Source organism: Arachis stenosperma, chromosome 1, assembly GCF_014773155.1.
Source record: "Arachis stenosperma cultivar V10309 chromosome 1, arast.V10309.gnm1.PFL2, whole genome shotgun sequence".
NCBI lineage: Eukaryota > Viridiplantae > Streptophyta > Magnoliopsida > Fabales > Fabaceae > Arachis > Arachis stenosperma.
Window position 1 is genome coordinate 129,388,648 of NC_080377.1, and position 11,127 is coordinate 129,399,774.

Sequence of the window (11,127 nt, forward strand, 5' to 3'; positions counted from 1 at the left end):
AATTCGATCCTTGAATAATTATTTCAAATAGATTACAAGGTTTCCAACAAAAAAAAATATCTAATTCGATTTTTGAATTTTATTTTTATAGGACTGATTAGTCTTTGTGCAAAAAAAATTGTTACAGGACTAATCAATCCTATAAAAATAAATTTTAGAGATCAAATTGAATATTTTTTTATTAAGGGCCTCGTTGACTTTCGAAATAATTATCAGAGGCCGTTTAAATTTTTTTTTAATATTAATTTGTTTCAATCTAAATAAGTAAATATTATTTTAAAAACAATTATTAGCTAATAAATTATTATATATTAGATAAAGTCTAAAATTTCAAATTAAGTTATTTAAACATATGAATAAACCGATTACTTGATTAAGATAGGTTGATTATTATGGCATGGACAATGACAGTTGCTAGTTGCATTGCATGCTACCTATCCCTCCTATTGATGCCCCTCCCGTTATGTGTAAGCACATGGTTCCTTTGCAGAACGTGTCCTGTTTCAAATTTTCATGAAAAACAAGCTAACTCTTCCTTTCAATTCAATTCAATCCGTTTTTGATTAATTTCTCCCGTTTCCATCTATCTACCCTACCATGAGGGGCTCCCCCCACATTATACATACACAGTTTCTTTGTAAATGTATCATTACTTGCATACCCCATGTGACCATAATATAATATGTCACATTCTCTTGCTAGCTAGTTTTCCGAGTTGAGTTACTTTAATTTGTGTTATATTAGCATGGGTTTGATATGATGTATATCTTTTAATTTGTACGTACCATATACATATATACATGATTATACATTCATTAACTTGGAAAGCTTACGAGACCTTCACTTACTTCTTATGTCTATCCATAATCAGCTCAAAATAATTTGTTATGCTACGCTTTTTATATGCCACCACGTAGCCTCTATTTGAGTTGCATGCATTTCAATTCTTATCGTGTTAGGTATACATCATTAAGAACTAAAATATTAGGCCATGTTCCTGAAATTAAATCACTCTCTGTCACCTACTTCTACTTGCTAGAGATTTTCCATTAAGAGTAATGTGGGTACTAGATATATATATTAATTAGAAATACATTGAATTGCTAACATATATTAACACAAACTCATGACATGGAAGTCTATAAAAATAGACCACACATAACATAAACCATGCATGCATCTCCCTCATTGTCTGGGTTTTTGGTTACATTAATTGCTTTGAATCACACATCCATATCCCATATTGATGACTTTGAAATTAATTCATATATGTTGATTTGAGGAGTGGACTAACCAAGACTAGAAAGAGACCAAAGAAAAATAAAATCAAATATATACACACAAAGCTAGCTGTAACCGTATATGTGTGATGGTGACGCTATTAAATGGCTTGAAAAATGGTATGATGATACAGAAAAAAAAAAAAAAATTAGGAGACACGCAGAAAAGGTGCATATGGACACCATTAACAGCTGAGTAAAGAGGATCAAGAAATTAAAACAAAAATAGAAAAAAATAATGAGAAGAAAATATTTGAGAGAGTTGCCAGTTCAATAAGAGGATCCAACACATGATGGGCCACATATATAACCAAAGTGAGCCCCGTGAAGGAACAGCAAAGAGAAGTAGTTGCTGTAATTTCATGTTATATTCGTGAATGAGTATAAAATGGTAAAGTGAAAACTAATTTAAATGTTAGAGTAAATATCATTTTTGGGCTTTGATCATTTGTTCGAAAAATATAGTGTTTTTCTACAATTTAAAAATTTTTAATCGAACCAACTTGGGTAGGTCGAGTGGTCAGCCCACTCGTCCGCTCAAGCAAGTGTTGGGGGTTCAAATCCCGCATTGTGCATGCAGCAATCCATTGGCCAGCGACAGACCCAAATTAGCCCTTGAACTGTCGGATTAGGGGATATTGTGGGCAACCAAAAAATTTTTTTTAATCGGTTTTTAATCATCTATTACTAGACTAAGTGGCCCTTATTACTAGATTAAGTGACTCCTGATACATTAGTAGTTCACTATTTACAGAAATGATTAAGATTAATTATTTAGATGGTTGGAGACTAGCTAAAAATTTTCAAATTATAAAGAGACTTTTTCTTGGAACAAATAGCCAAGAATTAAAAAGGACATTTATTCTAAAGGTTATCATTCTCTCTTTTTATCACTTTACATATCTCCCGTTAAAAAAAGTACTACTTCTTTTATGTATCAGTAGATGTACAATGGATAATCGTGGGTCAGAAATCAAGGACTAATTTCTAATTCTACTGGAGTTCACCTTTTTCGATAAGTAGAAACATACACGTACTAAGAATTGGATATGGAGCTTAAGCAATTGAAAGAACTAGAAGGTCTAATTAATTAATTAATTAAAAGAGTAGTAATAAGGGGGTTGGAGAAATAGTAATAGTAAACAGGGCCTGGGTAGCCCAAAGGAAGAGGGACATTGAAAGGCACGATTCGAAGGGTGGCCTTAAAAAGATGAAATTGAGAATGAAAATGGGACCTAGTTAAAAATGAAGTTGTTAGAGGTAACCACTAACAAGCTCCTGAAAAATTGGACAATGGTCAAAATTGTGAATTATATTATAAGAGCCCACAACATTTGAAAGACATGCTGCTGGCAATGGTGAAGACCAGGCTTTCATATGGCCCACAAGCACTTCTGAGGTGGGCACACACTTATGTGACCCTAGTAATTGCAAAATGGATCACAAACCGACATGGATGTGGACATTTCCTTTGGCAAATGGAGCTCAACAAGGCTCACACCCTTCACACTCCAATGCTGCCATCAACATCCTTGGCTCCATTTAGGCCACGCCTTCTCTGCACCAGGTAACCACTTGTGGAGACATATCTATCCCCATTCCCATACTCATATTTGATTTATTAAGATATTAGTCTAATTTACTTGATGAATTCAATGTACATTATTTCATTTAAAGCATTATATTATGGTTAGTGATGGTTGTGGTTTGCCACTTAAGCCATGAAACAAGAGAAAAGGCTAAGGGGTGGTTAGCTAATAAGGGAAAATGGTACTGTGGCCTAAATGTAGCACATGCATTATAATAAGAGCCCAAAGGTGAAACCCTTTATGATAGAGATTCAAGGTTCAATGCATTCTGAGAATTGTAGCTTTGAAACCATGGACCATGGCCAACTGGCCAACACTTCAAAACAACTTTGATTCATGAACCATCGTCATCATCATCATAGAATTCAGAATGTTGCTTGCTACTACTCAGGACCGCCAAATAACAAATACATACATGGAATCACATCATTTCAGAATCTAACAAGTCATTACTGTCTGGTGATAAAGCGCTTTACAATGTAGCCAAAATCATTTTCTTCAGCACAGAGTAAAAAGGTGTTTGCCATGAAACAAAAGTAAAAAAATAAATAAGAGAAATCAGGCTTTTTTCCCCTTCCGGATACAAACCAAGTGTATTGTCCAACAAATGGAATGTTCTACCAATAAATAGCATATTGCAACAGAGAGAAGCCAGTTTTCATGTGCTGTGTCATATCTGACATAACAAAATGCTAGCTGTTCTTTTGGGCCACTCACACATTATTCTTCTCCTTTAATTTACATTTTCCAATTTACAAGCACCACCCAACACAGTAAACTGTTACTTAGAGTCAGTTAGAATAATTAGTTAAAGATTGCTGAGCTGGAAATGCTTAGCTGGCAGGTTAGTGTACTGGAATCATTTGTGAAGTTCTTTCTAATGTGTGATCAAAACCAAACCATTAAGTTTTCTATTGTAATTTTGATGTCTACAGCTAAATATTATTCCACTAGTTATTTTACTAGGATTATAAGGAAATTGGCACACAGAAAAATATTATGTTGAACACAAAGATATAATATTCGGTTTACAAATCATAAGAGAAAATTTAGCAGGGGGATATACAATGTGATGCACTGATAAAATTCCATATGTTTATTGACACATGTCAATTGATTACATTTGCATATAGCATGAGAAACTGCTACTAAGAAATAAACACTGCATATATAAGGCAGTGCTGAACACATCAAATAGTAACGGTTTAGGGAGCCCTAAAGTCTACTCAAATGTATCATCATCATCATCAGGGAGAGGCTGAGCAGCTGCCATACTAAGCTCTTGTTCATTCCTGCAAACCATGTAAAATTTTAAATTTTCATAAATAACAAATATAGCAGTGAATTAACTACACAAAGACATATATAATAAGTGTATTGAACTTGAAACAATGCTTACAATTGCTGTGTAGCTAAATCAATGACTACATCTGGTGGAGCCAGAGCAGGCATCTCCACAAAGTGAAGGTCAGAGTCCCTGTAATGATTTACAAGACCAATTTATTTGCATCCACTCATGAGGCTGAAGCAAAATATAAACAAAGATTGAAGAGTTTTAATTAATTACCCTGCAAGTTTCTTGGCAAGGTATAAGAAAGGTTTCTCAAAATTATAGTTACTCTTTGCGGATATCTCATAGTACTGCAGATTCTTCTTCCTATGAAATGTAACTTGCTTTGCTTTAACTTGTCTGTTCTTGACATCAACTTTGTTTCCACATAGAACAATGGGTATATTTTCACACACCCTATAAAATCCACAAGGAAGAGTGACATAATAGCACAGAAACTCATTGCAAAAAAAAATTGAAACAAAATGGTTGTGGAAAAGAATAAACTTAACATACCGGCAGAGGTCTCGGTGCCACGTGGGAACATTCTTATACGTCAAGCGAGCTGTGACATCGAACATAATGATAGCACACTGTCCATGAATACTGCAAACAGTTTAAGCAGTTTCAGCACAATTCAAAATGCAATCAAATCATATTCATACGTAAGTGGAACACATCAAGAATTGTTATTATATACCAACTTAGATTGGATGAGGATTAATTAAGCTTAATTAATTGGACTTACTAGTAACCATCTCTAAGGCCACCAAATTTTTCTTGGCCAGCAGTGTCCCAGCAGTTAAAGCGGATCATTCCACGATTCGTGTGAAAGTCTAGTGGATGAACCTCCACACCAATGGTTGCTGTTACGTTGCAAAAATTATGATTTATAAATAATCATAATAATTAATTGAGCTGAAAAGAAATTAAGAAAGTGTGTTACGTTCATATTTCTTCTCAAACTCGCCAGTGCGGTGCCTCTTGACAAAAGTAGTCTTTCCTGAGCCAGGCACGAATACAGATAGCTATTAATAACAACATCATATATTAACTAACTAACTAACATGATGCATGATTATATTGTATTATTACCAGTTCCTCCATCGCCAACTATGACGAGTTTGAAGGTAGGGTAGTCCACTGTCTGTTGATGAAGCAGAGCCTGTAAATAAAGGGCACAAGGTGAATGAAAAAAACAGAAAGATGGATATCAAAGTTGAATATAGTACGTACCATGATGATAATACGAGGGGGTGCAATGTGAAATGGTGGTGATGAAGATGAAGATGAAGAAGTTGGTGGTTTATATAGTTTGCGATTCGACTTAAATTTCACGCACAACAGAAAGCTTCAATAACACGCACGCCACTATCCATATTCTTGCCATTGCTGTAGCACCATCATATTTGGTATATCCAAATTCTTACTCTATTCCACTATAATTTGGCTAACCTAGCTAGCAATGCATCAGCGTTGACCACTGTCGTTGAACTAACTACACCAGCCTTCCACTTTTGACCCTTCGTGCAACAAACCACACCTTTATTCATTTCTTATTGTCATGTAAATTTCCATACAGAAATCTTAGCTTTTTATATTTGATTTGTATTTGAATTGATAATAATCATTTTGTTTAACTAAAATTATTAGCTACTTAGGATTTTTCTATTAATATACTGTCTATGTAATTAATATTGTACTATTAAACCTTTTTAGAAAATTTCAAAGCATTAAAAAAAAAGGTTAAAAAAGAATATAAGTAGATAACATACATAAAAATTAATGTTTTTATGAATATGAATATATTATTATTATTCAAATAAATCTTGGTAATCAGTTAGTCATATAGTTAAAAAATAATTAAATAATTTAATATATTGAATTAAAGTATCATTTAATAAATTTTCACTATCAACTTCAATTAAAAATAAGCGTGTGATGAAAAAGAATAAAAACGGCGTGCGCAGAGTAGTTGGCAAGCAATTGAGAATTGAGATCCAAAATTCCAAATCGCAGCATCAGCATGGCAACGCCGCCGTCCGATCCGTCGAATCAAGAAGCTGTGGTAAGGAGGAAGAACAACGGTCCACCGTTCAAGTTCCTTGTTCCTCTCATTTATGCCCCTGTTCTCCCTCTTAGTATGTTCTCCTCTTCTCCTTCTCCGTCTAATTAATTATTGCTTTTCTCTTTCAATCTTTCATTTTTGGTTTTTTGCTTTCACAGTTCGCCTTTCCCTTAGGCATAGACCTGTTTTGAGGGATCGTTTGTTCACTGCTGTCTTAGCTGGTGCTTTCGCCCATGGCTTCTATCTTGTGTATCCTTTTTCTATTCGCCTCCTCCATTGCTATGCTACATGGTTTTAATTTTATGATATTGTAATCTTATTCTTTAATTGGGGGTGGGAGAAGGGGAACGCTTTCTTTGGACACTCAATTTGTGCATGCTTTTCATTGTTCTTCTGAGTTCGTGTTATATAAAAGTGATGTTTTTGAGAAACTTAAACTTTTGGGGGATGATGGTTTTTGTTTTCCCCTGATGTTAAAGTGGAGCCACCCTGTTGAATAGAGCAAAATACTGTAAGTAAGGAGGCTATGGAATCACACTTATGTGTCTTTTCTGCATTTCTTTCATAAATCCATTTTTGTATGTTGAATAGATGCAACAGAAATTACTGGATTCGGTTGATTGTGAGACCCATTGGTTCCCATATAGATTAATCTTCAGGATGGTTTTAATAGTATGATTTGAGCAAATGATTTCTGATAAAGCACTTTGGCAATGTATGATCCATGTAGCTAACTCCACAGAATGGAAAAAGGGCTTTCTTTGTTTCTTCTTGTGTTGATTCAAGGAATGGTAATGGTAACCATTAATCTTTTCTTCATTATTAGTACATCCCCCATTTCAATCCACTTAAATGGTACTTGTTCCACCAAATCCATAAGTTATATTTCCTCTCCAAATTGTTGTAGTTGTTTTAAATTGATTCATTAAGTTAATTGGCAGCTGACACAAGTTAAAAAGTGCTATAATGTAATGTTTACATTGTATTTGATCCAATGCAAGAATAATTATCCTAACTATATTTGTACATGTTATAATATTAATCATGATTGACTAAGTTGTACTATGTGTTTAATCAAATTCATTAAAACTGCAAGGACCATGGTCTGTAACTCTGTTATTTTAACATTTTCTTATCTTGTTTCTCCTTAATGGCAATACCCAGAACAGATATTTATGATATAGAGAGCAAGTGATTCTGTGAAGCCTGTTTCAGATGTTTGATCATTATCATTGACCTAACAACCTCAGGTGCTCAATAAAATTTTGGCCAATTATGCTGCTCAACCTCCTGGTAACACCTTGAATAGTATAGGTCAATTTTGATCATGTATGAATACTTTTCCAAATGTTTTGGAATGTTAATCACTATGTATTCTTTGAGAGGTAAATCTTTCGGATTTTGGTTTAAATAGAATAACTGGAGTTAGGAGGCTGTTCTTTGAATTCTGAGTTTTATAGTGCCAGTAAATCTTTATGATTTCTTAATGCCATTGCTCTGTTGAGTCATAAATTTTGAGTTGACTTACGTAGTTTCATATAATTTGATGTGGTTTTATATAATTAGATTCAGAGCTTCAATACGCATATCCTTATTTCATTCGTGACCAGATGTGGGGAGAAGGAAAATGAATGAAATTTAGTTATAGTTAGAGCATACTTTGTACCTCTAATGAATAGAGAAAAGGAAATGATGTTGGATTAATATTTTTGTGGAGAAATGCTCAAGGGCCAGCAGAATTTGTTGTTTTTGGCTAGTATTTATAGCTATCAACCCAATTCCTTTATTCTAGTAATTCAACAACATACTTTTAGCCCATACTTTTAAACATTGATGGCTAACTGCTGGCCCTCTAGCATTCCTCATTTTTGTGTTTACATTTTGCTTGAGGAGTAGATGAATGGCTATGCTGTCCATTTAACATGATTAACATGATCGCCTAACAGACTGCGTTTGACATTTCCCTTATGTTTCAGTTTTTAATGTAGGGCAACAATGTTTGTATTCTATAGTCCATGTAAAGATTAGTTTGACCAATCATATAACTTAGATTTTGGCAATTCAGTATCGGTAACCTGATTCTGGTACTCTTAAGTTGTGTTGCTCGGTTGCTCCGGCTTTAATTTTCCAATACTTCTCAAATGGTCGTATGTATTTTGTCTCTAATCTTTTCGAAATTATTCAAAACTAATCCTACTGTTGAATTTGATTCAATTTTCAATTTTGTAATAGTCGATGCTTTGTTAATTTTTTATTTCCAATTTTACTCCCAAACTCTCCCCTTCTATAACCTTCCACTTCTCTCTCCCAAACCCAATAGCACCATCACCACCACCATCATTTCACCCTTCGCACGTGGTTGCTGCCACCTCTTCCTTTACATGCCATCGCCTTTGCCCCCTCTCCTCGACAACTGGATCTGTGTCGCCTTCTAGGCTTCATCACCTCTGCATCTGCAACTCCATCTAGATCTGTCTTTGCATTGCCTTTTGGATCTATCATTGTGTCGTCACCTCTGCCTCCACCACCGTCGTCGTCGTTTTCCTCTTTCTCCTTGTTGATATTATAGTAAAGTTTCTTTATGTGTCAATTAGGATCAATTACAGTCAATTAGAACCAGTTAGGGATAATTAGTTTCTTCCTTATTAGGCATTGTCTTTATGAAGAACGATTAGTTTAGTAGTGTATACAAAACCTACAAGCTGAGGAGTTCTTTCCCATTCACAATAATCACTGCTTAAACACTCTTCTTCCGCTGCCTCGTGACCTCTGCTGCCTCCGCTGTCATCTTCGTCTTCGTCTTTTTTCTGTTGTGTTGCCATCTTTGCCTCCATCGTCATCGTCTTCGTCTTTTTTCTGTTGTGTTGCCATCTTTGCCTCCATCGTCATCGTCATCTTCCTTTTCTCTTGCCAACTACCTCTAAATCTAGGGGTGACAACAGGGTGGCTTGGAGGCGGGTTTTTGCCTACCCAATCCCACCGCATCCTAGGAATGTTTATGGATCGGTTCCGATCCACATATCTGCGGTGTTTATCTGAATTCGATCGGAAAATTGCGGATATAGTTCTGATCAGATCAGCACACTAATGGATCAAATTGTGGATTTTATGTATGTATCTGCATATCTGCGAATCCGCAGAAATAAATAAATAAATAAGTAAATATTTTCTTATGTTTTGTTTCAACTAATAATTATCATATATGTTGTATTATTTTATTTTTATTATTTAAAAAAAGTAAGTTTGATATTATTTTAAAAATAAACATGTTTAAAAGAGAAGTAAAAAGGGATTTTATTGATATTTTTTAATAAAAATAAGTTTTTTAAAATATTTTTATGTTATGCGGATATGTCCAATATCCAATCTGATCCGATCCAAATTCTGTTTTAAGCTTAAAACTGCGGATATTGTATCCGATCCGATTTGATAATTTTAGTTAGGGCTGCACATGGATCGGGTCGGATATAGCCTAAAATTCTATCCGATCCGCATTGCACTCATTGGATCGGATCGAATATGATATCCGCATTTTTTTTAGGCTGGATCCGATCCGATCCAATCCGCATACTTGCGGATTGGATCAGATCGGATATCAAGTATATCCACATAATTAAAAAAACTATTTTAAGATTCTATTTGGTTGTTTTTACAAAAAAATATTCAGAAAATTCATTTTTTATCTGTTTAAGCCTATTTACTCCTACAATATTATTAATAATAGTTATCTTGAATAACAAAAACAAAATAATAACACAAGATTTAAGTTTAATTATTCTAAGTTGAAGTACAACATAAAAAATTAAAAATAAAATATCATAAGATTCATAAAATAACATATTAAAATTCATATCATATTAGGGTTTACTTTCTTAAACTATGCTATTTATATGTGATGTGCGGATTTGCGGATCAGATCCGCGGATATCACTGCTGAATCCGCAATCCGATCCGATGGTTTTGCGGATCGGATGCGGATAATTACCGCGGATATGCGGATATTATCCGATCCATGTACAACCCTAATTTTAGTGCGAATCAGATCAAGATTTTGACCATATCCAATTCGATCCATGTTCACTCCTACTGCACCCTACATTAGTTTGTATGGAACCTACATCATCCCTACTTGCAGGTAATAAAAATCTATAGTTTTATACCCTAACCTGTCTCTACGGGTATCCGTCCCGTCCTTACTGACCCTATTATTAATTATTAAAATTTAATAAATAAAATTAAATTTTAAAGTTTATATAAATATGATTATGTAATATAAATTAAACTAAAAACTTAAGAATGATACAATATCAAATAATATTATTATTAATTTTATTAATTTTTTTTTACATATATTAGATGTATTATATATATGTTTAATTATTTTGTTGCTTCCTATAGTTTTACTAAATTTGTAATTAGGTCTCTATTCTTTTTTATCCTTTCAATTGGGTCTCTACATTGCTTTTAATTTTATAATTAGGTCATTCATAGCGTAAAAAATGTTAGAGTTAACTGAATTTTTTTTCGTAAATTGAAGGTATTCATAATTAAAAACTTAATTAGATCTTTGACAATATATATTTTGGGATAAATGCTTTGTTAATTTTAACGTGTTTGACATAAAAATGGTCTAATTGTAAAATTAAAAGCAGTGTAAGGACCCAATTAAAAAGAAAAAATATAGACTTGATTAAAAATTTAGCAAAATTATAGAGACTAACAGAGTAATTAAATCTTATATATATTATATATTAAAATTATATATATTATTTATACCTACAGGTAATTACCTGCCTCGACTAGATAAGAGCGGAGCAGATACCTACGAATTCATGTAGTATTACTGTGTTACCATTTCTA

General features: G+C 33.6%; 2 protein-coding genes across 2 annotated transcripts; one reads left to right on the forward strand and one right to left on the reverse strand.

The window, feature by feature from the left end:
* Positions 1–3,932: 3,932 nt before the first annotated feature.
* Positions 3,933–5,735, reverse strand: LOC130973448 (GTP-binding nuclear protein Ran-3-like). The gene is made up of 8 exons (XM_057897972.1): positions 5,436–5,735; positions 5,295–5,364; positions 5,146–5,202; positions 4,948–5,065; positions 4,716–4,805; positions 4,437–4,616; positions 4,269–4,346; positions 3,933–4,161 (listed from the first exon to the last, which is right to left on the reverse strand). Exons 1-8 carry the CDS (start codon positions 5,436–5,438, stop codon positions 4,092–4,094), a joined length of 666 nt encoding a protein of 221 aa, XP_057753955.1. The 5' UTR covers positions 5,439–5,735; the 3' UTR covers positions 3,933–4,091.
* Positions 5,736–6,098: 363 nt separating this feature from the next.
* On the forward strand, positions 6,099–7,779 carry LOC130973454 (uncharacterized). The gene is made up of 3 exons (XM_057897984.1): positions 6,099–6,340; positions 6,426–6,516; positions 7,432–7,779. The coding sequence occupies exons 1-3, from the start codon at positions 6,226–6,228 to the stop codon at positions 7,460–7,462; spliced, it is 237 nt and encodes a 78-aa protein (XP_057753967.1). The 5' UTR covers positions 6,099–6,225; the 3' UTR covers positions 7,463–7,779.
* The last annotated feature ends 3,348 nt before the right edge of the window (positions 7,780–11,127 follow it).

Bases quoted from the DNA above. Each gene is read 5' to 3' on its own strand.
- LOC130973454 (XM_057897984.1), top strand. From the start codon at position 6,226: ATGGCAACGCCGCCGTCCGATCCGTCGAATCAAGAAGCTGTGGTAAGG. The intron at 6,341-6,425 runs GTATGTTCTCCT...TTGCTTTCACAG, and splicing joins TGCCCCTGTTCTCCCTCTTA to TTCGCCTTTCCCTTAGGCAT. The intron at 6,517-7,431 runs GTATCCTTTTTC...GGCAATACCCAG, and splicing joins GCCCATGGCTTCTATCTTGT to AACAGATATTTATGATATAG.
- LOC130973448 (XM_057897972.1), bottom strand. The intron at 4,347-4,436 runs GTAATTAATTAA...AAATCATTACAG, and splicing joins CTTGCCAAGAAACTTGCAGG to GGACTCTGACCTTCACTTTG. The intron at 4,162-4,268 runs GTAAGCATTGTT...CATGGTTTGCAG, and splicing joins GATTTAGCTACACAGCAATT to GAATGAACAAGAGCTTAGTA.